The following is a 27,962-nucleotide window of genomic DNA, read 5'->3' on the forward strand; positions in this document are numbered from 1 at the left end:
GCATTTCAAATTTTGAGACCAGAACTGTTCTAGTTTCCCATAGCAACCAATCAGAGCACAGCTCTCATTTTCCAACAACTATTCATTAAATAAAATCAGAGCTCTGATTGGTTGCCATGGGCAACTATATTACCTCAGACACGTATGATAAATCTCCCCCGATGTCTTTGACTGCCTGTATAGATGTAAGTAAACAGTAGGACAGTCAGATAATATATTATAAGCAGTGGCGATCTGGGAAGAGAGGATCCTGAAGTGACCCATAGGGCCACTCATTCAACATGACATTAAAACACAAAATAGAGTAAAGTTGAAATGATGAGTATTTATAAGAACTTTTCCTACCACAAATATTTTTTTTTTACTGGAAAGTACATACTTAGGAATAACATGGTCATTTTCCACAGGACACCAAGCATAAACTTCACAGGATTTGGTTTCGTTCAAACAATTTCCAGTAAGGATACCTAAAATTAATTCAATTACATAATTACAGTTACATAATGTAATATGATAAACAAAACAATTAAGGGGCATTTAGATCACCCTAAACCAGTGATGGCGAACCTTTTAGAGATTTTTTAGATTTATTGCAATTTAAGTAGCTATTTATTGCTATGGTCCCCCTGTACAGGAAGAAGCCTGGAGGAACTCTAAAGATAATCCTCCCCTTGGAACATGTTCCACCTCTTCCTGTAGTCCCAAGCAATCAAGAATGTGTTGCTTTAAAATAGCACTGAGAGCAGCATTTCTCGAGTCTCCTGGGACTGCAGGATGATTCTTTGAGTTCTATGTCGAGTGCTATATTGATGGCTTGGGTGCCTAAAAAGAGGGCTCCGAGTGCCACCTCTGGCACCCCTGTCATAGGTTCGACACCACTGCCCTAAACTATCATAGTCTGTCTGTCTATATGACTGCATTATCTGGACTTACCAATAGACTTGGCTGAACTGTAATAAATTCCTTGATCAGACAATAATCAGAAGGTCTGGAAAATGCAACTGGCACCCAGACCATATTTTATATTTTCATATTTGGCTTTTAGCAGAACAATTCTATACAATAATATATATCACTGAATATTGTTATAGAACTGTACAAAAATCAGAGAAATTCCAGTTTCCAGAAAAATCTACAAAATTTCAGTCAAACAGTAAACATCCTGAAGTCATATAAATAGCTTTGCTATATGGTGTTAAGAACTTCTGCACTCGTATAAAAAAGTAAAAAAAATGTATTCCTTCATATTAAAACCATAGCTTATAGATGTAATCATTTTAATTATTGCATGTATAATTGACAAAAAACAAATGGCTTATGTGTTCCAGTCTTTCAAATTCGCAATCTTTAGTCATGGTCCATACCATGGTCTAGATCAGTGATGGCGAACCTTTTTGAGCCTGAGTGCCCAAACTTCAACCAAAAGCCACTTATTTATTGCAAAGTGCCAGCACAGGAATATAAGCAGTAATTTATTTCTCCTTGTTCATTGATAACTTTCAATCCTTCAGCCTCCCAAGGACACCAACCCAGTTGAAAGAAGGAGGGCAAATTCCTCTATCATTGTAGGAAGATTCTGCAGGCAGATTCTTTGAGTTCTGTCTGGTGAACTTCATTCTGGGGTGATTGTCTGGGTGCCCACAGAGAGGGTTCCGAGTGCCGCCTCTGGCACCAGTGCCATAGGTTCGCCACCACTGGTCTAGATTATTGTACCCATGCCAACATGGCTTTTTCTTGAACCAAGCACTGTTCACATTACATAGAAGGACTGGAATGAGTCAAACGTGTTGTGACTTGTTGAATTGATTTCTACTTTTCCTTCTTTTCTTTAACAACCTATTTGTCACACCTACAGTTCTATATCTAGATCATATATTGGTATCATTGGGTGATGTAAGGAAATCCATGATCTCCGTTATCTAAAAATTTAAGAATTCGGTGAGTTGTCAGATATTTACAGTTAAATTGGGACTGCTCATCTTCCACCCACTGGGCCCTCCACACTTGTAGGGCTTTACGTAGTCAAAGGGGGACCTGTATTATAGTTTTTTTTCTTTGGTGTATAATTGAGACATTTGGAAGGTCTTTATTGCGCCTTATGTATGATCATGTCTTTTTTCTTGTGATACATGTGCAGTTTTGCCTATCCTGTGAAAATGTTGGCTTCTTTTTGAACATTTATGAATTCCCTATGTTGTTTCGGTTGTTTTCATATATAATATGTATAAACGGGGAGACTATAGTGATGCTTTTTGTAGTGTAGCGGGGGATTATTTTTTTATTATATGGGGAAATATTGTATTTTTATGAATATTTTTTGAGTGTTTTTACTTTATATGTTCCTCATGAGGTCATAAAAGACCCCTAGGGGAAATTTTCACTTTTTTTTAAAAATTTTACTTTACTTTTTTTCTTTTACAAGTTTTCCCCTGTAACTAAGGCATCTATTAGAGCATCAGTTACAGGGGAAATGACCACCTGTCACTGGGGATTCTGATCAGAGCTGTACTGGGTCTAATTAGACCCAGCAGTTCTGTTTAACTTCTTTAGACCCGGCACTCAGCGTGATGCTGTGAGGAGCGGAGAAGGAAAAAGCAGTAACAAATCGCATCTCCCTTTTCCCCAGGGTCTCCAGGTGTCTCTGGAACCTGCTCCTACGGCTAGTGCGGAGGGACTAGAAAACTGCAGTGACGTCTAAAGTGGGCGGCCTGAAGAGAGTTAAAACAGCTTAGGAGAGGTGATTTGCCTAATTACATTACTGTTAACATTTGCGTTTACAAAACACACATGTCAACACATTGTTAACGTATGTGTTAACGCCGTGTTTGCATTTCATTTTGTAAATGCAAATGTAATTAGGCAAATCACCTCTCCTCAGCTGTTGTAATGTGTTTCAAAATGCAATCAAAATGCAATGTGTGGCCTCACTCTTAGAAGTAACCAATAAATAAAAAAAAAATGTTAATGCAAGAATGTATGAATTTTAAAAATAACAATTTACATGTTAAAACAGGGTCCATGAATAAAAATCCTTCCTTTACACCTGCCCTGGACCAGGTGCAGATTTGAGCCTAAAAAGTCACAAAAATAACCAAAAAAGTCATACATAAATGAAAAGTCACACGGAACATCTGGAAAACAAAGATACATAAGGCACACTGCACAAGGTGCATACGAAGGTGTAAAAAACGACAGTTGTGAAAATAGCTGGGAAAAGTCACAAAAACGACAAAAGTGAAAAAATTGTCCCCCAGAGAGTTGAGGTTCCTGGCATGCAACAGGAATTAGACTGGATGAATTATTCCCCCTAATATACAGTATACATTAAAGGTAAAGGTCAGGGTAGTAACTACAGGGGTAGCAGCCATAGCAGCTGTTATGGGACTCGCAGTGTAGGGGAGCCCCGTAATCTAACCTGACACTCAGGAATGGAGGTGGTGCACCATTATGTACATATTGTGCTACAGATTGTACAGCATAATAAGTATATAAAATATATGTGATGTATATATGCTGTATGTATATATGGTAAATGATGTGTGCATACTGTATGTGTGTATATATGCTGTCTGTCTGTGTATGACACTGTATGTGTATGTATATGTTCTTTATGTGTGTATAAATGTGTGTGTATGAGTGAAGAACTGTATGTTTATGCATATTTGCATATAAATGTGTGCGTATATATATGAATGCAATATCTACATTTTTATGGGGGCCCCATTCAGAAGTCTGCTATGTAGTCCTGCCTCTCCGAGCTACTCCCCTGGTAAAGGTAAATGCTTGGTTTAAACTGCCAGTATCGGAGCTTGTATAAAATAATAATAAAGATGATATTAAATATATCATATACCCAGAATAAAGTTAGAGCTTCTCCAGGGGGTAAGCTAGAAAGTGACTTGGCGCTGACCAACCACTGAATCTATTGAATTGCAAGTTCAATTCCAAAACTTTTGGGGGTTGGAGTAAAAGGGTAGAACAACGTGGGCAGAATTATAAGGCTGGGGTCACATGACATTAGTGATGTAAGGACACATCAGTGAGATTCCGCTTACAAAGTATGGCACAGACGAGTACAACTATCAGCTTATACACTGGGATAGATTGCCTGGGACCCCCTTATTCGCCATTATGCGTTTCACCCGTGATGTCACTGTCTTTATATGGTCTCAGTCCCGATTGAGGAGGGATGCATTACAGTGCATCCGCTTCCTCATATGCTTCTATTGCCTTTGCTGAGTGCATATATTGCCTTTGCTGAGTGCAGGAGAGAGCAGGATGAAAAGACATAACTTGCTATGTGTTTCCATCCTGCCCTTTTTACTGGATACGACGTATAGTGGACAGATGGAGGCAAAAATTATGCCTGCTTCGGCCACTATATGTTAATGTATAGGCTCAGAGTATACGTTGGGGACTTCCCCGATGTAAACACTGAGCATACACAAAGAACATGATGTGAACCCTGCCCGATTCAGAAGGTAACCTGGGTCATACAGCTGCAACACTTAGCACATGTAGTAATCAAACACCTTTGTGGCACAACCCTAACTTACCCAAGGAGCAGTTTTGGTCAGATAGGGGGTGACCACTATAGCTAGTATTTGGGGACGGCAGACAGATTAGTTGCAACATGTTTTATTCTTTAAATATTTACAGCTGAGACATGCATATGAGGTGCAGAAACACAAATCAGATTTAGCATCTGATGGGTTAGCAGTCCTTGACTGTACTTGTTCAGGAGACCTCCAGAGGCCTGATTTCTCAGTTATTCCAGTCATTTCTCTACAAACATTTAAAATAACTGGAATTTCTCTTTACTAGTAAGTGGGAATGGAAACTTGTCCTATTTCATAGGAACAGTTGGAAACCTTACCAACCTTAAAGGTAATCTGTTACCAAAATATAAAAAGAAAATTGGGGATTTTAAAACCATTTTGGGAATTATAAAATGTTATATAATAGGATTCTTTCATTTTTACCACTGTTGGCCAAGAATGCAAGGCAAAGAACACAGATGTTTTTTGCAAGGTAGAGGACAATTGATTATATAATGATTAATGGTTAAGTGTCCTGCTCTTGGTCTCCTGAAAGCAAGAGAATAAGATAATACTTTAGATAATACTGTACTGATCTGATTGCTGGATATAATTACATATACCTGTAATAGGAAAACAAAGCTGTGTGAGAGACACTCCATCGGATAGAGGTGTGTTGGTAAATGGTATTTTTTTAAGTTCTCTTAGTGGCCTTTGAAAACATTAGGTGTAATATATATCGTCCTTGTGATAGCTCCGCTGTCCTCAGATTCATTAAAGTGGCTTTTGGCCCTTGATAAATATGGACCAAGGGGGAGACTGGAGTCTCCCCCTTGTGCCTGAAAAAAAGTTGCAATACATGAATTCAGTCCTATGGTGAAAACTTGACTGGGAAAGTTTATGTGAATCTGCTTTGGAAAGTTGCAAAACAGTAATTGCACCACAACTGCACCAAAAAACAACATATAGACAAAAAAAGAAAATGACAAATCACTCCCAGTAAGTGACCACTAAGGGTTAAAAGGGTTTTGCAGGCTTAAAACCATGATCAACAGATAATCAGAAAATGGAACAGGAAGTATACAGCTCTATACTCTTTGTGGATACTGTAGATCAGCTCCAATGCATTTGTAGCTCGGAACTAAGCTGAAGTTTTATTTTTATATTTACAGAGGCATATAAGGACTTATCTGCAGTACAAATTCTACTATCTATGACTTAACCCGTTAATGCATTATGATTTACATGTACTATATATATATATTTTTTAATGTGTCTGTTCTTTTATAAAATTTGAAATAATTTTTGAAATACACAGCTATTTGATCCCAGTGTGCATCGTTATAGATTTTATTGTGGTATTGTTGGATGTCTTTGGGGGATTACTTTGCACTCTGACTGTGTGGCCACTATAAGATGTGTTTCGTACTAAAGATGAAGAGAACAGTAGTAATATTTTGGGAATTATTTAATTGCTCCCTGTTTCTGGTATATCATTAATTTGCATTTGACACAGTAACTTCAGAGACTTGGATGGAATATTAGGAAGAAGCACAAGTCCAATATATAAATTGTGCCACATACGGTATTTCTATCTGTTTTAATTGTTACCTGTAGTGGGAGTAGGTAGCATCTGCCCATCAGATTATTAGGTTTTATGATAGTGTCTGGTTCTTTTGGATACTTGTTTATGACATTAGCCTCTTGGCTGGGTTTAGGGACAAGTAGTGGAATTTTATGGGAGGGGCGCCTACTAGTAGTCATAATTATGATATTTCCCTATCTTTATCCCTACAACTTTGTTAACCATGTAACAAAAAATAGCGCCCAAGTGTCAGAAATGCCACTTTTTCACCATTTTGCAACACACAAAAAGTTAAATAAAAGGGAATAAAAAGGGCATACATTCTTCAAACTGGTAGCAATAAAAAAGTCATCACGTCCCACAAAATAACACCTTAAACAGCTCCGTTCACCAAAGAAGGAAAAAGTTATTGGTGTCATAACAGCAAAATGAATAAAAAATGTTTTATACAAAATGTTTTATTTTTTAAACACTATAAAAACATAATAAAACCTATATAAATCTGGCATTCCCACAATCATACCGACCCAAAAAATAAAATAGAGGTATTATCTGGAATGTACAGTGAACACCACTGTAAAAACAAATCCACAAGAATATACCACAAATGTATTCTTTCTACATCATCACATTTGGATTTTTTTTCTATTTTTTCAGTAACCAGCATGGAATATGAAATGCTTGTACTAGGAATTACAATTTGTTACAATCGGTTTTCAAAGACGAGCTGTGAAAATGGAAATGCAAAAAATTAAAATGACTTGGTCATAGTATCATAATAAAAGAGGTTAGAAAAAGAATCTCTCCATTAAGTCCAACCTATGCATTATATTATGATGATCCAGAAGAAGGCAAAAACCCTGCAAGACTGATGCCAATTGACTCAAAGCAGGGAAACATTCCTTCCTAACCCCTAATATGGCAGAATAATTCCCTGGATCAACAGAAACTACTAACAAAAAGATCTATTCCTGTGGAATGTTATATTATTCCTCTCCAGAAAGTTATCTAGGCCTCTCTTAAATATGTACAAAAAAAAACAATCTCCTGCGGCAGAGAGTTCCATAGTCTCACTGCTCCTACAGTAAAAGAACCTATGTCTATGGCGATCAAAGAATCGCCTCTCCTCTAGTCGTAGAGGATGTCCCCTCGTCCTGGCCACAGGCCTGTGTATAAAAAGATCTTTGGAGAGATCCTTGTACTGTCCGTTCAGGTATTTGTACATTGTAATGAGGTCTCCCCTCAGTCATCTTTTTTCTAAACTGAATAATCACAAATTTGTAAGTTATCATTGATTTCTAGTCCCCTTATTCCCCTAATAATCTTGTTAGCTCTCCCCTGCACTTGTTCTAGTTCTACTATGTCCTTTTTATACACTGGTGCCCAAAACTGTACACAATATTCCATGTGTGGTCTGACGAGTCATTAATAAAAATATTAAAAAGAAGTGGCCCCAATACTGACCCCTGTGGCACCCCACTGGTAACATAAACCTAATCTCACAATGTGCCATTGATGATACCCCTTTGTTTTCTACCACTAAGCCATTTCCTTACCCAAATAAACAGATTTTCTCCTAGACTCAGCATTCTTATTTTATCTGGCACAAAGCCATGCTGATGGGTTATAAGGTTATGCACAGTGAGATACTCCAGTATAGCATAAACCCCTCATATATTTTACCAACAACTAATGTTAGACTCACAGGTCTGTAGTTTCCAGGATTACTTTTTGGCCCTTTTTTAAATATTGGCACCGCATTTGCAATGCGCCAGCCCTTTGGAACAGAACCTGACCTAAATGAATCTTCAAATATTAGAAATAATGGAATGTCTATCACAGTACATAGCTCATGCAGTACCCAGGGGTGTACTTACACTTTATATTGTTCCATCAATCCTAATTCCTTTGATTCTATGAAATTGACTTACTAAACTCCTTGTTAGATTATTTGCATTTGCCAACAAAATTTTTTTTATACCTATATATTTCTTTGGTCTCACTGTACTCTTGATCCCCTCCCTATTTTGCTTTTTAACCCCATCCCCCTATAAATAACCCTCCTGACTGTTTTATCCCGCTCTCTGTCTTCTCTATCTGTACAGTTGTCCTCCCTGCTCCCACATCCTAGTTTAAAAGCTCCTCCAGCTGACTAACTATCTTTTCTCCCAACGTTGCCCAGTCCGTCCCTAGCACAGAGCCTGTAGCTGCAGAGAAGTCGGCCCAGTTCTCCATGAACACAAACCCTTCCTTCTTGCACCGTTTTCTACTGCCACTTATTTAACTCCCTAAGTTCTTGCTGTATCTCTTGTGATGCTCGTGGCACTGGTAGTATTCCTGAAAACACTACCTTGGAGGTCCTGGATTTGAGCTTTCTACCCAGTTCTCTAAAGTAATTTTTAATGACCTTAAAGAGTTAATAAGGAAAATTTGTAAAATACTTATAATTACATTTCTTAAACAATATTTAAAATGTTTAAAGTTTTGGCACAGTTTAAATGCAATTTTGAAAGCAATAAAATTATATAGACTATAACAACATATTATACTTAGAATTACAATTCCTAAAAATTGTGGCCAAATGCAATTGGTGAATAAATTCAAAGCAAGGTCTATTGCCAATCCATGTTGTAGATTTAAATTCTAATGAATAAATATCACACAATAATGTGAAATATACAAGCCGCTCTCAATCCTAAAAAATTAGGACATGTATATTGTCCCTATGAAACTTTGGAAATTATCCCTATGAAAAAATTTCTTACAATTATCTACAGCTCACATGGAGATCTATGTGCATCTATGGTTATTTGCATTATGTGCATGAGAGCTAAGTGCATGTATGGACTGTGCAGTAGGGGGGTCTGCAGACATAACTTTTCATGATGCCCAAGAAATTGCAAATCTGCCCTAGTGCACAGATATTATACAAAAGAATTTTGAAACACTATGGGGGAGATGTATTAATGTGTTGGTCCTTAGACCAGTGCTGGACGCTAGGTTACTAATATGATGCAGATGGGTGAGTTGAACTTTGCACCTCCTATTATTTGGTGTAGTTTGCTGCACAACAATATAGAATTTTCTCATGCACAGGTTTTTTTCTGGTATGACCACATCCCTTTTTACCAAGGACTTGACCCTTTTTTGAAGAAGTCAGAAAATAACCTAAAAATGGTCTAAAATCCTCTATTGAATTTTCTGGTACATGGGTTATTTCCCCCCTCCCCCCTTTTTTACTACCAAGGACATACCCTTCTTTGAAGGAGTCAGAAAATTGGTCTAAATTGGTAAAAATGGTCTAATATCTTCAGTAAATGTGGCGCAGAGTATTTCAAGTGAAAATTACTCGTTTACAGGCATAGACAGATTGACACATCCTAAATATACATTGGACAAGTAGGAAAGAGGAAGATCAGTTTATTAATAATACATACATGAATTATATACAAAACTACAACCCATATTTTAGACAATCACTTTAAGTAAATATTTATTTACTTAAGTGAAGTTCAAAGTAGACTATTTTTCCAGGTATTGAGATTAAATGTAATCCTGACTGAATTTTTATTACTATATACATCTGATTTGTATAATCAACAATCCCTAAATCAATATCTATTTGTAGATCAAATCCTTTTGAGGGACATCAGAGTTGTAATTTTGAATAGTACAAATTTCACATTGTTGCTACACACAGAATAAAGTCTGCTTCTTATATGTGTATATTGCAGTGGATTATGTAACTACTACACTAATTAGAATATATACAATTGATTCGGCACCACCACCAAATTACATATGGATGTTTTACGGTTACCTGAAGTACTTAGTGATGGATCACTGTTCTCTCCTTCTTATAAGTGAAGTTTGCAAAAAGAAAAAAATAACAATTTTCACATTAATAAAACATGCTTTATATAAATTTTACCTGATAGTCTCATGTTTAATTTTATAGCAAATAAGGGAAAGCTAAGTGGATTTAGACAACCACCATTTGTGCAAGTTCTCTCACTTAAAAAGATGCGGTGTCTGTAATTGACATCATAGGTAGATCTCAACCATGAGAGACAAAATGAGAAAACAAATACAGAAAATCACGTTGTCTGACTTTTAAACAATGTATTTGCAAATTATGGCAGAAAATAAGTACTGTATATACTCGAGTATAAGCCGATCCGAGTATAAGCCGAGACCCCTAATTTTACCATAAAAAACTGGGAAAACATATTCACTCGAGTATAAGCCGAGGGTGGGAAATGCATTGGTCACAGACCCCCCCCCAGTATATAGCCAGCCTGCCCCCAGTAGTATACAGCCTGCCCCCACTAGTATACAGCTTGCCCCCAGTAGTTTATAGCTTGCCCCCAGTAGTATACAGCTTGCCCCAGTAGTATACAGCTTGTCCCAGTAGTATACAGCCTGCCCCAGTAGTTTACAGCTTGCCCCAGTAGTATACAGCCTGCCCCCAGTAGTTTACAGCTTGCCCCAGTAGTATACAGCCTGCCCCCAGTAGTATAGAGCCTGCCCGTAGTAGTTTACAGCTTGCCCTCAGTAGTATACAGCTTGCCCCAGTAGTATACAGCCTGCCACCAGTAGTATACAGCCTGCCCCCAGTAGTATAGAGCTTGCCCCCAGTAGTATACAACTTGCCCCAGTAGTATACAGCCTGCCCCCAGTTATATACAGCCTTCCCCAAGTAATATACAGCCTGCCCCAGTAGTATACAGCTTGCCCCAGTAGTATACAGCTTGCCCCCAGTTATATACAGCCTGCCCCCAGTAATATACAGCGAGCCCAGCATTAAAAAAAAAAAAAACTTATATACTCACCCTCCGGTGGCCCCGATGCGTACCGGAGCTCACCTGATGTCCGCGCGGGTCCTCTTCAGGCTTCCGCGCCCGTCTTCTTTCTTCTGGAGGGCACCGCCATTGTTTTTCTCCCAGGCGGCGCCTAGTATGACGCTGCTGACGTCATACTAGGAGCCGCCTGGGAGAAAAACAATGGCGGCGCCCAGCAGAAGAAAGAAGACGGGCGCGGAAGCCTGAAGAGGACCCGCGCGGACATCGGGGGAGCAGCGCTGCACGTCGGGGCCACCGGAGGGTGAGTATATACGTTTATTATTTTTTAAATATTTTTTAAGTATGCATGTTATGTATTGACTCGTGTATAAGCTGAGGGGATGTTTTTCAGCACATTTTTTTGTGCTGAAAAACTCAGCTTATACACGAGTATATACGGTATTTGGTCAATAACAAAAGTTAATCTCAATACTTTGGTATGTATCCTTTGTTGGCAATGACAGAGGTCAAACGTTTAGTATAAGTCTTCACAAAGTTGGCACACACTTTTTCTGGTATGCTGTCCCATTCGTCCAAACAGATCTCCTCTAGAGCAGTGATGTTTTTTGGCTGTCATTGGGCAGCCCAGACTTTCAACTCCCTCCAAAGTTTTTCTATGGGGTTGAGATCTGGAGACTGAATTGGTCACTCAAGGACCTCAAAATGTTTCTTACCTTGACATGTGATGTGCTTGGGATTATTGTCATGCTAAAAGACAGCCACGTTTCATTTTCAATTCCTTTGCTAATGGAAGGAGCTTTCCAACCAAAATCTTATAATGGCCCTATTGCATTCTTTGATATACACGGATCATTCGTCCTGCTCCCTTTGCAGAGAAACAGCCCCAAAGCATGATATTGCCACCCCCATGCTTCACAGTAGGTGTGGTGTTCTTTGGATGCAACTCAGCATTCAGTTGTGTTTCTACTAAACAGTTCTACTTTGTTTCATCTGACCATATGACATTTTCCCAATGGGTATGTACTGGCTTAAGCAGGGGGAAACATCTAGCACTGCAGGATGAGTCCCTGTTGGTGTAGTGTGTTACTGACGTTTGCCTTTGTTGTGTTAGTCCCAGCTTTCTGCGGGTCACTTACTAGGTTTCTCCGTGTGGATCTGGGATTTATGCTTCCTGTTCTTGTGATCATTTTGACCCCATGGGATGAGTTCTTGTTTGGAGCTCATGATCGAGGGAGATTACCAGTGGTCTTGTATGTCTTCCATTTTCTAAATATTGCTCTGATTTTGGATTTCTTCACACCAAGCTGCTTACCTATTGCAGATTCAGTCTTCCCAGCCTGACGCAGGTCTACAATTCTGTATTCCTTCAACAGCTCTGTGGTCTTCACCATAGTGGAGCATGGAGTGTGGCTATTTGAGGTTGTGGACAGGTATTTTATACTGATAATAAGTTCAAACAAGAACCATTACAACCATTACAGGTAATGAGTGGAGGACACTTAAAGAAGAAGTTACAGGTCTGTGAGAGCCAGAAATCTTGCTTGTTTGTAGGTGACTAAATACTTATTTTCCACCATAATTTGCAAATAGATTCTAAAAAAATAAGACAATGTGATTTTCTGGATTTGTTTTCATATTTTGTCTCTCATAGTTGAGGTCTACCTGTGATGTAAATTACAGGCCTGTCTCATCTTTTTAAGTGGGAGAACTTGCTCAATTGGTGGCTGACTAAATACCTTTTTTTACCCACTGTATGTGTTGTATTAATGTACCTATAAAAATATATTTACATACATAAATATGTTAATATGAGCTTTTATTAAAAAAAAGTTCTAACTATGGATGGAACATGAAATTATGGATGAACGGTTACAAGGGGTTAAATGGTAAAATTCATATGAATGCATAGAATGTGTTTTAAAGGTTTTCCAAAACACTGTAGTACATGAAAGTCTTATTATTATAGCCACGATACAAAGCCTGGGAAACCTGTTGCATTTTAGTGAAGGCACAATTATTATTGCCAGTTGTTTACCATTGTGCAAACATTTATGAGCATCCTAAAATGAAACCTTCCTATTCCCTATAATGAGGTTGTCTTTCACATAATATGTGTGTTGATTAGAAGACAAATTTATATTCTTGTCAAGCAGATTAACAGGGTATCATACCAATATATTCTGCTGAGTTTTCACCTCTAGGTGTTAAAGCATCCTTGTGTGTACACAGTTTCTGAGTTGAGATGTGTAGCCTACATTCATGATAATTGTGACTAATAGATGTGATCGGTTCACAAGACATTTTATAAAAGCTAATAAGCAGCTGAACAAACATTCCTACGAAAACTTGTTTCCCATTCCTGGCCTGTGTAAAATGCCCTTTATACAACTGTTTCTGTACCCTAAGGGGATTGATGCACTGTGTTACTGTACATAGGGATTATTATGTCTAGATGTTTAGTTGACTAGATAAAATGCACCTGGATTAGAACAATGAATGTGTGCTAACAATTTATCATCTCACCAAACACCAAAGTCTATGCAAAGCTCCAGATAACAAAAAAATCTAAAATGAGATCCATATTATAATACTGAAACACGATTTTTTACTACATTCAATAACCCCCAGTATTCCCCGGCCATCATTATTTTAAGGTCTCTTCTGTCAAATGGATGGTGCCAGGCTGTATGCTCCAGTCTTTGACCATCCATATGCAGGTAATGTGCTAAATGAACACAGTTCCATGGTTGTTTTAGTATCAAATATACTAATTAGGCTCTCTGCTCTGAGGAAGCCTGGCACTGCCCATTGACAGTAAAGATCCAACAATAATGACATTGATTGGTGGGAAAGGTTAGGGCCACATAGGAAATTCCAACTTCACTTGCAGCATGCAGTGGCAATGATTAAGAGTTAAATCACGTCAGGGGCAGACTGGCCATTTAACCCACTGGGACCGTTCCCGGTGGGCCAACAGATCTGAGGCCGGTTTGAGGCCAGTCGGGCCGACTGACAGAGGCAGCAGTGCAGGCTAGGGCTACGCGCCCTAATGCTTTATCTCGGAGCCGAAAGCTTTTGGGGCCGGGCGGTGAAGAGACTGCACAAACGACGGGCCAACAGCAGGTCTGAGGCCAGGCAGTGAAGAGACAGCATGTAACCGGCTGCTTTACATGCAGCTGCTGAACTGCACAGGCCACACAATAACGTAATTGCGCAGTATGAGCAGCGGTGTATGGAGAGTCCCGAGCTGGCATGCACAGATGTCACGAGACTACCTGTACTGTGCTGCGCGCAAAGTGAGCACCCTCCTTCCAAGAAGCGGCCTGAAGAGGAATAGCAGAGAGGCGGTCATGGGAGCTTGTGCCAGCCAGGTAAGTTAACATTTTTTTTCCAAGCAGCAAGCCACTACTTGGAGTGGGGGGCTGTCCAATATTATTAATTAATAAGTAGAGTACCGCCAGCACTTTTTATAAAATGAATTGTGAGGTGAATATGTACTGCCTTGAGGGTGAAGGGAGTGGGGAAGGTTATTGTAGCTGAATGGGTGCTGCACTTTATATATTGGGTAGAAGGGATGGGCTAGATGGGCCCTGCTCAATTTATTAGTATGGTATATTTGGGGTAGGGTGGTTTGGAGCATATGGGCCCTGCACAATTTATAAGAATATTTTAGGGGGGAGGAGCATATGGGCCCTGCACAATTTACAAGAATATTATTTCTTTGGGGGGGGGGGGGCGTATGGGTATCATAGTAGTTATATTCTTGTACATTGGGGGCAGTATTATAGCAGTTATATTTTTGTACATAGGGGGCAGTGTTGTAGTACTTATATTCTTGTATATAGGGGGCAGTGTTATAGTAGTTATATTCTTGTACATAGGTGGCAGTATTATAGTAGTTATATTCTTGTACATAGGGGCAGTATTATAGTAGTTATATTCTTGTACATAGGGGGCAGTATTATAGTACAGGCGGTCCCCTACTTAAGGACACCCGACTTACAGACAACCCATAGTTACAGACAGACCCCTCTGACCTCTGGTGAAGCTTTCTGAATGCTTTACTATAGTCCCAGATTGCAATAATCAGCTGTAAGGTGTCTGTAATGAAGTTTTATTGATAATCCTTGGTCCCATTACAGCATAAAATGTTTAAACTCCAATTGTCACTGTGGCCAAAATTTTTTTGTCTGGATCTACAATTATAAAATATACAGTTTCGACTTACATACAAATTCAACTTAAGAACAAACCTCCGGACCCTATCTTGTACGTAACCCGGGGACTGCCTGTAGTCTTATTCTTGTCCATAGGGAGCAGTATAGTGAAAAATCTTCTAGACCATCTTTGACAATTACTGCCTACAGGAAAGTCCATCAGAGAGAAACAGCCAGGAGTTCAGAAAACTTTTGGTAAGATTAATTTATGGCTAACTTCTCATTGTGAAGCTTTAGCAAAAGTCATAAGATTTATTAGTTTTTTTGAGTGATAGAGTATTTCAGGCGATGATGTCTAATCCAAAAGACCCTTTGAACTGCTGTACTATTTTATGTTCTATGTTGCTGTCATCCAGTGTTAACCATAACTGAGGGGTACTTCACTTACAGATCTAACACCAATGACTTCTTGATCATGCCCACCGTGTTGACCACACCCATCTGTGCTGGCCCGTCTAAAATATAGGGCCACTTTAAAAAACATTTCCAACGCCACTTTTTTTCCCCAGTCTGCTCTCGAATCAAGTGATAATTTTATAAAACGAATGATAATTTTAATGAAATTAAATAAGAGTTGAAGTTGAAGGCAGTAAAAGGCCATGTTTAAAGGATAGCTACCAAATCAAGCATGATAACATAAAAAATGTTCTTCTATTTGTTTTCCATAGTCTCCTTCCTTCCAAAATTAACTTTTAAAATTAATGAGCCAGAAGGGCTCTAGGGGGCATTACCAGAGCCCGTCAGTGCTGCTGATTTACAGGCTTTTACACTGCCTCCCCCTCCATGTGCTTCCTTGGTACTCGCTCCCACCTTGGTGCCTGCTGTAATCTCACACAGTGGGAGGAGAGAAATGCTCCTGCACAATGTAACAGCCTGTGAAGTTATAGCACAGAGTGACCATGGATAACAAATATAAGATGATTACCCCACTCCCAGTGCCTGGATCTATGAGTAAGCACACCTTGTATACCAAGCTTGATTTTTGATGGTAGATTTCCTTTAACCCCTTAGCGCTCTGAGCCGTAGCTGTACTGCTCTGAGTCCAGCGAATAGTGATTAGCTCAGTACAGCTACTGCGCAGAGACGATGCTGGTTCAGCTCTGTACAGGAGCCGAACCGGCATCGGGGGTCGCGGAATGTCAGCGGTAATCTACCGCTGACATCCCCGGCTAACAGCCGCAGTCGGAGTGGGCTCCGATCGCAGGTGTTTAACCCATCAACGTGACCGTGGTATTTAAAATGCCTTCCGGGGGTCTTTCCCCCAAGATCGGGGCCCCAGCGCCATTATCGGGGGTGCCGATCGCTGCTATGGCATCTCTGGGGTCCGATCGAGACCCCAGAGAAGCTTGAAGACAGTGCCTTTAAGATGGCGTCTGTGACGTCATCTTAAAGGCACAGTGTCAGCCTATGCGTGTGCATAGGCTGACACTGCTAATACCCTGCAATACATAAGTATTACAGAGTATTATCATTAACAAGCAATCAGATGATTGCTTGTTCATGTCCCATGGTGGATCAAGTAAAAAATGTTAAAAAAAATGTTTTTCAATAAAAAATAACTTTATAAATCACTAAAAATGTCCATAAGCCCCAAAACATATAAAGAGACATAGAGCGCTCAAAAAAGTCTAAATCATAACACAAACCCCACATATATAGTATCACCACTTCCTTAACAATCCGTAGAATAAAATTAAATAACTATTGAACCCGTACGATGAACGCCGTAAAAAAAAACTGTAAAAACCCGCCAAAATTACATGTCCACATCTCTGGTACCATCATATGCCCCTTCTACCCCCCTCACCCCGTCCTCCCCCCATCCTCTCCTAGCCCCCATCTACCTAATCTTTCGCCCCTCCCCCTGTTTACCCCCCTCTATCTCCTATCTTCTCCATCTATATCTACTATGTGTATCGACAAGAATGCTTGCCCGAACTTCACCGCAATGTATAACCTCATGTAACAAAGATAACACAATGGTGGAGGTCAGTTCTTACTGCTCGTTCTTCTTATAAATGTTTCCTCTTTATATCTTTAACTTGAATGTTAGCTTGTTAATTATGCATGCCCTAAAGACAAATAATGCATAAATTCATATTACTTTGTACGTTTCTTAACTCAATCAATAAAGCCTTGAATGAGAAAAAAAAAAACCCAAAATTATGATTTTTACCTATTGAATCCCACTAAAAATGCAATAAAAAGTGATCCACAAAACATATGTACTCCAGAATGTTGCAAAGTACAACATGTCCCACAAAAAACAAGCCATTAACCAGCTCTGTAGCCAAAAACATAACAATGTTATGCCACTTGGAAGACGGCAATGCAAAAATGATAGATTTTCCCCCACATTAGGGTTTTATTTGGCAAATTTAGTAAAACATAAGAAAAAAATATTCATGTCTGGTATCCCTGCATTTGTATTGACCCATAGAATAAAGATAACATGATTATTAGGCTAAACGGTGCACACAAAAAAAAAAGTAAAAAATCCAGTACAGAATTGATGCTTTTCTACTCGAGACCTCAAAAAAAGTTCCTAAATTTTCAACCAACCCCAAAATGGCAACACTGGAAAAAGCATCTCATTCCGCAAAAAAAAAATGCCATCACATGGCCCCAATAACGAGAAAGTGAAAATTTTATTGCCTTCAAAAGGGGCCAATGAGGAAACTAAAATCCTGGCAGCTGCAGGGTGCTCCTTTCCTCGCCGTGCCCCCATAACACAAGTAACGACCACATGTGGGGGGGGGGGGGTATCTGTACTCAGGAGAAATTGCAGAACAGATTGTATGGTGGGTTTTCTCTTTTTATCTTTTGGAAATGTGTAAATGTTAGGGCTAAATGAACATATAACCGACAAAATTTGACCATTCTAAATTTTACCTCAATTTTGATTCAATTACAATGAAGATTTCAAGGGGTTAACAATCTTCGTAAAAGCTGTTTCTGATAGTTTGAGGGGTACAGATTTTAAAATGGGTTGATTATATAGGGGGGTTTTAATGCTAAATATGTAAAATTTAATTTCAAACAGTACTTATCCCCAAAATAGTCAATTCTGAAAATCCGGAAAAGCGCTATTCGATTTGTAAGCTGCGTGATGTCAAAATAAATTATCCAAACATTTCAAAAATTATGAAAATGTAAAGTAGACAAATGGGAAATGTTATTCGGCAAGTTATTTGGGTGGTAAATCTATCTGCCTGAAAACGCGATGATTTTGAATTTCGAAAATGGCAAATTTTTCAAAAAATTCATAAATGTGCAGGGGGCACCAGATTTATGAAGAACGGGCGCCAGGCATCATGAATCTGGTGCACTCTGCATACTACACAGGCAAACTACATTTAGTGGCAAAATGTCAAAATGATGTATTATGATAAAATAATAATCGATTAGTTTGATTAATTCGACTTTTACAGGGGTTTTCTTGGCTCACTGAGAACTCTCTTGATGGCTGGGGCAGTTTCAGATACAAAATGCCGCAATCACTGACCTCAGCTATCACAAATGCAAGAATAGTTACATCACCATTCTTGTACATCTGACACTGACCCTGGTTATTGGCCACAGCAGCTACAGGATTCTCCCCAATTCTGGTCAGGACAGGAGCAGAACCAGACCTAAAATTGTTAACCACTTTAAATTTCTAGATTCTTAATAACTAGGATGTAAATGTAAGCCCTTACTTTAAAAGCAGATTGTGTTGCATAATGTTGAGCCGTTACAAATATTAGGTTTGCAGATTGTTATCCAACTCTTATGAGGTGCACAGAACTGAATTGATTGACTCCAAGTAAACAAAATTAAATAATAAAACACTGTAAATGCACCCTTGTAATATAAAATAATCCCCTCTGTTCTTAGATATAAAAGCAAATTGGCAAATTGTATATTTGAAAAAGAAAACCTATTTGATGTCATTGTAAACTTGCTAGTAATACATGCATTTTTCCCTTTACTGATTTTCTTGTGTATAAAAATAAAAAATTAAATATATCGACTATGTTTGGGAACTAAATTAAAGCCTCACCTGACCCATATGAAAGGGGAAAATTTATGTGTGTTTTGAATGCATTCTGTGCTGCAGACTGCTCAGACCTCGCCCCCCCCCCTTGTGATCCTGTACAGTGCATCCCTCTCCCACTGATATCAGTTTACCAGGCTGTGAGCTCTGTGAAGGAGCAGGAAGGAGGAGTTGTACAGGAGCACAAAGGTGGGGGCCAAGAGCTGAGCAGTCTGCAGCACTGACAAGTCACATGTTGTTTTTTGAAATGCATCCAAAACAAAGCCCAATCCCTGGGACTACACAGAGGACTCTGTCAGGGTGCAAGGTAAGTTATGACACACAATTTATTGTATACAAGTGTTTAGAGAAAGCAGAAAGGAATATTTGCAATGCAGCTGTAACCAGTCTTTAGTGAAAACGAGGTCCCTAGTGACTGATTCCTTTTAATGCATACCTCTAGGATATGAAATAAACTCAGGAACATGCACTTGTCTCCAGAACTTGGATCCTATAACCCCAGGTCTATTTGGTAATGTGGCTGCTGCATTCAGATATTTGCAATGCTTTTGCTAATGGGCTTTTGCAACCTGTCTTCAGTGAAAATGAGGTCCCTGGTGACAGGTTCCCTTTAAGGGAGCATTATGCAAATTTTACATTGTTTGTTTTCTAAAGTATACATCCAGTGAATATGGGGGACAATATCAGCCCTGAGTGTACTCTGCTTTTATTTTGTAACATCTTTCTTAAGCAATGCTCTAAAAGTATCAGATAACTTATGCCTGTTTGGGTGAGTTATTACAACAAAGAATAATTTCAGAAATAAAACACATTCTGGCATCCATCCATAAAGTGGCCACAAGTAGTATGCAAAGCACCGTGAGAAGAAAATGAAAGCCTCATTATGGCAAATATTTTATCTGTACGTAACTACAAGCATGGACAAGCCTGTTATGGAATTGAGATTTTGAGTCATATCAAGTCAGAGTATTCTATGGTGGAAAACAGGTAAATCATGTTTTTTAATATTTAATGTATTTTGTTTTGGAACTAGGTTTATTATAGTTCAGCCCAGATACCATTAATTTCTTATAACTCTGAGAACTGGCAAGCAATACAGTATACTTCTAAGCAGTTCCAGCTGACATATCAGTCATAAACCCGCTCTATTAAGTGTTCTTATGTGTGCTGTCTGATACTTTTTTTTTCAAAAAGTCGCTAAATACTCCAGTACATATACCAGCAGGGGACTGGAGTGACTATGAAACTTTTTTTTTTAGTGCAACTTTTTTATGCCAACAAAGTTCAGCAAAACCAATAATAAATAACCTTCTAAAAGTCTAAACAGGTCTGTCAAAATGCTTTACAAGCCAACAAAATCTTTCAAACAATTTTTATACAATTATGTATAAATATATCCTGCCGATGGTTGCCATCAACATCAAGCCATTTGTATGTTCCCATGTGGACATCCTTTTTCACCACTCTACATAGTAACTGCTTCACCCATAAATCAATTTGAATAATATATAGAATAGTACAATAAAAGAACTTGGGTTAAAAATCCCAAGTAAAGAAAATGCAAACTGTATTTACAACAAGTTACTTAGGATAGAGGACGAGTAAGAAACTGAATAAAAGGACATGTATCCACACTCAGTGACATTGTAGCTTAAGAGCATGGAGAGAGGAGGAAAGGGGGAAGGAGAGAATTATGTATTAAAAGAAAATATAAATATAGACAAACAAAAAAGAAAACAGTTGTACAAACCAGGAAGATCATTAAGAATGCACAAAAGATATCCCTTAAAATTACATTTCTTCCTAAGCTTCGATACATCTTCAGGACCCTACTGATCCAGGTCCCTACCATATACTGAAGATTATCCAATATCCCTACATTTATTGTGGCCAGAGTCCATTCCTGGAGTGGTGAGGTCCACGCTATATACCATAGACTGAGAGGCAGCCTCTGAGTTCCTAATATCTCTAAACTTTCTGGCTACCCAGGTGACGCTACCCTATTGGGAACAAATACAGGAATCTACATGAGATAGCACCCCTTTCACCCAGAAGCTGGAGACATCTTTTTATTTCTTAATGTCTGGTATTTTGTTATGATGAGGATCACATATGCAGTGTCAGGGTACTCCCCCAACTGCTTTAAAGGCTGCACTGCGCCTGTGATATGCTTCCTGTATGGTGGTCTTGCCCTAGAGCTAAAAGCAAGTTAATGAGGGTATATATTATTAATTAAGTTTTTCACTTCACTCAAGGAGCTTAACTATTTTTTTTTTAACCAACCAAACTATATGGTCACCAAACTAACTATATGGTATATGGCCAATGAAAAAAAAAAAATTTACCCTACATGACAGATATAATACAATTTTAGCGATCTGAGTTTCTTGGTGAGGCTATTCCCACAGTGCAGTCTTGTATGCTGTACCTCTAGGTCCTATTGCAAACACAGCCTATCCTCTCTGGATTATCTTCTCCTTCCCCCTTTCCTCCCTATCTTTCTCTTCTTCATCTCTTATATTCATTTCTCTTTCTTTGTGATTGTTTTGAGTTTTTTTTCTTATTTTGCTGTGAACTGATTTGATAAAAGGGCTCCTCAGTTCGTTGTATACAATGGGGCATATTTATCAGGACCTCTGCGCACCGCCAGTGGTGCAGAGGCCCTGAAATAATTGCAAATGCCAGCTTATTGCTAGCTTTTGCGATTATTTTCCCCAATCCGCCACCTTCACGCCAGTGGGGCGTGAAGGGGCGTGAAGGGGGGGCGCGGCCGGCCGAGCGGGGGGTGCGGCCGGATGGGAGTGGGCCGGCTCGGGGCGTTACTGTCCCCGCGCCTGCGCACTCGCTGCTGCCGGCGACTTTTCATAGGCCTGGCGTAGGATAAACGCTGCGCAACTGGCAGCCCGATACATCAAGCAGCAGATATTTAAGAAAGGCAAGACTTTTTGCTGAAATGTTACACAAGATTGTTTGGCCGATTAATAAAATAAAACAATTGAAGTGCATATAAACTAAAACAATTGAAGAGTGCCTAGAATTGAAAAGTTCCACTGTCCGTTTGTAAAGTTGACTCATCGGGGCACATTTACTTACCCGGTCCCTCGGAGTTCCCGAAAGTGCCGCTTCCCCCATCAGGTCCGCCGGAGTTCACCATCTTCTTCCCGGTGTATGTAAGTGCATTGGATGCAACACAATTTGAATGGTAAATCCCGTGCTCAGACCAAATCAGACGGATTGTCCGTCAGACGGATTGCCCCCCGATTTCCGACGCATAAAAGCCGGCACTGTTGCGCTAAAATCCGGTCGCGTACGACACAATCCCCTTCTAAATACCTCTCCCTGCAGAGAAAATCCCGCAGACCCTTAGTAAATAAGCCCCATCATCTATGCAAATTACCCCAAGTAAGTCTGATCATCGTCTTTCCCATGCGCTGTATCCGGGAATTGCTCAGCCATGCCTTTAGCCATCTCTGTCATTCCTGATGTAGTAGAACCAGGTTAACTGTGCTAAAGGGAATGCAGACTCCTTGTCATTCAGGAGCCTGGAGGCGTGGATGAGTTAGAACATGAATATGCATAGATGGTGAGTGAACTTTACAAATGGACTGAGAAACTTTATTGGTAATCCATGTTCATTTAACTGCCCAACATTTTGAAAATCCAAGTCTGTCTGGAGATGCACTTACAAAATATACCTGTTGCGACGTACAAACAAACTTAAGAACAAACCTATAGAACCTGTTATGTGCATAACCTGGGGACTGCCTGTATTACCTGACACTACTAACTGATTTATCAAGTTATTCTCTGTCCACACGAGTACCAGGGTCCATAATACCCCAAATGATTGGAGGGCATACATGTATGCTAATTCCCTTTGACATATTACATGACACACTGGGGGTCATTTACTAAGGGCCCGATTCGCGTTTTCCCGACGTGTTACCCGAGTATTTCCGATTTGCGCCAATTTCCCCTGAATTGCCCCGGGATTTTGGCGCACGCGATCGGATTGTGGCGCATCGGCGCCGGCATGCACACGACGGAAATCGGGGGGCGTGGCCGAACGAAAACCCGACTGATTCGGAAAAACCGCCGCATTTTTTAAAAAAATGTGTCGCGAAAATTGCACTTACCTTCACTCAGCCCGGCTTGGTGTATTCCAGTGTATTCCGATGCTCTTCAACGCAGCAGTGCCACCTGGTGGACGGCGGAGGAACTGCCTTAATAAATCCCGGCCGGACCCGAATCCACCGCAGAGAATGTGCCGCTGGATCGCGAATGGACCGGGTAAGTAAATCTGCCCCAATATGTAGGGGGCAGGGGTTAAAACTGTCATTTTCTACAATGATATACACTGGTGCATGACATGTTGTTGTTATTAATTATGTGCATCTGGCTGTAGGTGCACCTAAAATGAGATCTTTGCCATTTAGTGTAAACTTTACTCATCATTTATGGCAGAAGCTCAATTTATACAATAACTCTGCCCAGATTTGTTTGGTACAATGCTGGACACCATAATCAAAAGCAGACATGCTATGATAGTCAATTGAAGATAATCAGACTCCATTGGTGTCTACCATGTGTCCATCATGATTAACCATTGTTGTAGTTTTCTGTTCCTACTACAGAAGGATAGACAGGGCCTTTTCTTCCTAAATATATTTAAGTGACTCTATTAACTCCACTGTATGTTACTTGTAAACCAGTACTATCACTGCTACAAAGTACAGATATACAAACCAATGTTAATAATTTTATTATGGTAATTAATATTTTTGATTTTCATTGACAATATGGAAAAAGAAGAGAATCTATTGTTAATATTAGATCACAAAGGATATGGAGGAGAATGATAATGAAGACTATGCATGATGCACATAATGCATGATGTTATTAAAGGGATATGAGTATTTCCTTCATATATTCTATCACAATTTTAAAACATTTTTTGGGATAGATTGCATACCTTGGGTTTTTCTTGAAGATAAAGCTTTGCAATCATCATCCGTTTTACAAGGTGCCTCGTCAGGAAGCTGAAAAACATGAATATTACTTGTAAGAACTGTAACTCTTAGATTATTGTTCCATTACTGGAGACTGGATCTTGAGTACATTAACTATTTTTGCTATTTAAAATGATTTAGTACATTCCTCTTAGCCTACTTGGCAATAATAGCCCTTAATGAAAAGAACTGACCTTATTTGGCTCTGAATAAGTGCATATTCCAAAGAGGTTAAAACAAATTTAGTAAGGTTATGTGTATCAAAGATATTATTTTATATAATAGTACTTTCTATTAATACAAATCCTATCCCCTCATTTTACCTTTTGTCCCAGAGATTGCATTATCATTCTAAAGAATTACCTCATCTTCACTTTACTGTTTGCCAACACATAGAAAAACCGACTTTACAGATAGTACCCCAAAAAAGAAAAGCTTTTTACCTCTTGTGTCACCCCCTTCAGCCTCATAGATTGTTAGCTTATTTTATTTGCATATGCCCCTATGATATGTAAAGTGCTACAGAATCTGATGGTACTAAAATAAAGATTATTATTATTAAAAACACTGTAATCAGAGAATAGTAAAAACTTAAACAAAACTGTACAGTAACAAATCAACCATTTTGTCTGTTGTTGATACCTCACTACAGTTTGCCATTTGTTGCTCTGGAGTAATTATGAAGTTAGTCATCACGACAAAAGAGCTGTCACCCTGTGGAAAAACAGAGAATAACATAGGTTACCAGCAAGCAGAAGGCTGTAGTAACTCTGAGGTTGGTAATTTAGATGGAATGTAAACTGAACTTGTTCATGACCCTAGCATATGATCTACGGGTACTGCTAGAAAACTATTCTCTCGTTTATCTATGACTATTTTACAGTCTACTCATGAAAGCATGCGACGCCCCATATTTAGTGGTTTAAGTCACTGAAGTGGAAGATGATAAAGATGAATATTTTACTTTGATTATTATTTACTTTGAAACACTCTTTCCACATATGGACGTGTATTGACTTCCATACTGTTATCCACATGCAAAGGGAATGTTTTTGGTTTTGATTTCATGATAAAATACAGTATATAACTTTTTCTATAATTGTTCCAATGTTTATATTTTCAGACATATTGGAGAAGATTTACCAATCAGTTTACGGCAAAAAACTAGAGTATACTCAAGTATAAGCCGACATGAGTATAAGCCGAGGTACCTAATTTTAACACAAAAAAAATGGAAAAACTATTGACTCAAGTATAAGCCGAGGGTAGGAAATGCATTGGTCCTAGCCTGCCCCCAGTATACATCCAGCCACTGCATTCCCCCCAGTATACAGCCTGCCAGCCCCTGTCCCCCAGTATACAGCCTGCCAGCCCCTGTCCCCCAGTATACAGCCTGCCAGCCCCTGTCCCCCAGTATACAGCCTGCCAGCCCCTGTTCCCCAGTATACAGCCTGCCAGCCCCTGTTCCCCAGTATACAGCCTGCCAGCCCCTGTTCCCCAGTATACAGCCTGCCAGCCCCTGTTCCCCAGTATACAGCCTGCCAGCCCCTGTTCCCCAGTATACAGCCTGCCAGCCCCTGTTCCCCAGTATGCAGCCCCTGCCCAGCCTATAAGAAAAAAAAGAAAGTGTACCTTCTGACGTCCCCCCAGGAGGTCCAATGATGCTCCGGCTCCCTCTCTCTGTATGATGCCATTGCTCGAACTGTGACGTCAGCGTCTCGCTGACGTTCTAGTGTGTGCGCCAACTTCGGCACACACTGTGATGTCAGCGAGCCGCTGATGTCACAGCTCGAGCAACAGCAGCACACGGAGAGAGGGAGCCAGAGCTGGAACATCGTTGGACAGAAGAGGACCTCCCGGGAGGCGTAGGAAGGTGAGCACACTTTTTTTTTATATATATATAGACTCGAGTATAAGCCAAGTTAGGGTTTTTCAGCACATTTTTTGTTACACCAGCTGTAAATAATTGTGCTCCTTATATTCTTCTTCGTCTTATTATTATTATTAAGTTCATGTTTTCTTTTAAATCTATGTTTTTTCAGTGGAAATGTAATTTTTCACTAAAATGGGTGACAAAGCCTCTTCAGGACAGATTTTTTAATTTTTGCCTTCCTAAATTGCAAGAGTAATCATTTTCATTTTTTGTATATTAGGAGAAGGTTTCATCTTTCTTGCTTCAACTGGTGAAGGTGGTCATCAGTAGCTGCATCCAGCAAAAAGCTGAAGTGTTGTGAACACATTAACTCATGGCTTTCCCAACTGAAAGCTATGAGATCTATGGATATATATTTTTTTAAATTTACGAGGCCTTCAGCTGCCACTAGAAGGAAAACATTGAAAACAAGTTTTTATTTGGTTCATTAAGTTCAAAAGAATACAAATTAAAGGAAATCTACCATCAAAATCAAGCATGATAAACCAGGGTGCACTTACTGATACATAGATCCAGGCACCATGACTTATTATATTGATATTTATATAATATTATTATAATATTTATATATATATATATATATATATATATATATATATATATATATATATATACATATATATATATATATATACATATATATATATATATATATATATATATATATATATATCTCTTATTATATTTGTTATCCATGGCTTCCTTCCTTCTAAAATCAACTTTTACAATTATGCTATTAAGCCAGAAGGGCTCTGGGGGCGTTACCAGAGCCTCTCTGTGCTCTGGCTTTACAGACTATTACACAGCCTTTCTCCTTCGTTTTATCCCCCACTTCCCTGACATAATCTTACTGCAGCAGAGGAAGTTTCAGCACACAGTGGACTCCTGCAGTGTAACAGCCTATGAAGCTTCAGCACATGGGCCTCTCATAATGCCCCAAGAGCCCTTCTGACTCATTAAAATAATTTTAAAATTTTATTTTAGAAGTAGTGAGGCCATTAGAGACTAATAAATATAAGAAGATTGCCACAGATACAGTGCATGGAACTCTGGGGATATTTATCAGGGATTGTACTCCTGTTGATCTGCTTTTATTACAGTTTGGTAATCATTTATCAATGTGGTATTTTTCAGTGATTTGGCAAACTCCTTATGCAGAATATGTGCTAAAATTTATCAAACCACTTAAAAAGCTTCTTACCTGTGGAGGAAAAACATAATCAGCCACATCCCAGATTTCAGTGCCCATCTCAGCAACATTGGTAATAGCTATGCCTTTCATTTTCACAGAGACAGAGCTGATGATGTCATCTACAGCTTGGTAGCCTTTCTCATACAAGAACACCCATCTGGATACAAACAAGAGTGAATAAATGTTTAACTTGTTACTAAGGCAAATGCAACATTGACTTTGCTACTGCAATAATAAAAATATATGAGAGAAGAGAAAGGTCAATGTTTCAATAACTTTCTGTATGTTATGTCATAAAATTGTACAATCTCTATGAATCGGAAAAAAACATTTATGTATATAGTACTTTCCTAGCTAGATTGTAGTGTGGTCAACTACAGGGGGGGGGGGGGCATGGCCTTAAAGATCTCAGTGATAGATGAAAGAGAACCTTTTAAAACACTCACCAACTCTTTGACTTATTTAATAAGTGTGGTTTGACTTATTTAATAAGGTGGTTTAAGGTGCAGTTTTGTTAATTTAACAGGTGCAAGACATGAGCTGAATGGGTGCATTTGATTTTGAAGGGGAAACCTGTTCCACAAATGTCATTCACCATGCCGTTGTAACTGCAACATGTGACCACACCCTGAGTAGTCTTGAAAGGTTGC

General features: G+C 39.1%; 1 protein-coding gene and 1 long non-coding RNA gene across 4 annotated transcripts in view; one reads left to right on the plus strand and one right to left on the minus strand.

Annotated features, from left to right (window-relative positions):
• Nucleotides 1-27,962, minus strand: part of P2RX1 (purinergic receptor P2X 1) — a 70,090-nt gene that overhangs the window by 15,877 nt on the left and 26,251 nt on the right. The window contains exons 2-6 of one of the 3 annotated variants that reach the window (XM_072136138.1): nt 27,322-27,469; nt 24,830-24,901; nt 24,151-24,217; nt 9,944-9,976; nt 380-467 (exon numbers count right to left, since the gene is read on the minus strand). In XM_072136138.1, coding sequence (XP_071992239.1) covers nt 380-467; nt 9,944-9,976; nt 24,151-24,217; nt 24,830-24,901; nt 27,322-27,469 — 408 coding nt within the window. Of the gene's footprint in view, nt 1-379; nt 468-9,943; nt 9,980-24,150; nt 24,218-24,829; nt 24,902-27,321; nt 27,470-27,962 lie in introns of all 3 variants that reach the window. The other 2 variants (XM_072136137.1, XM_072136139.1) reach the window with 2 other exon arrangements.
• Nucleotides 118-27,560, plus strand: LOC140118336 (uncharacterized). Its single transcript, XR_011853175.1, has 4 exons — nt 118-185; nt 408-457; nt 24,840-24,962; nt 27,411-27,560. It is a non-coding gene; the product is annotated as an uncharacterized lncRNA (long non-coding RNA).

This window comes from Engystomops pustulosus, chromosome 2 (genome assembly GCF_040894005.1).
Source record: "Engystomops pustulosus chromosome 2, aEngPut4.maternal, whole genome shotgun sequence".
NCBI classification, from domain to species: domain Eukaryota; kingdom Metazoa; phylum Chordata; class Amphibia; order Anura; family Leptodactylidae; genus Engystomops; species Engystomops pustulosus.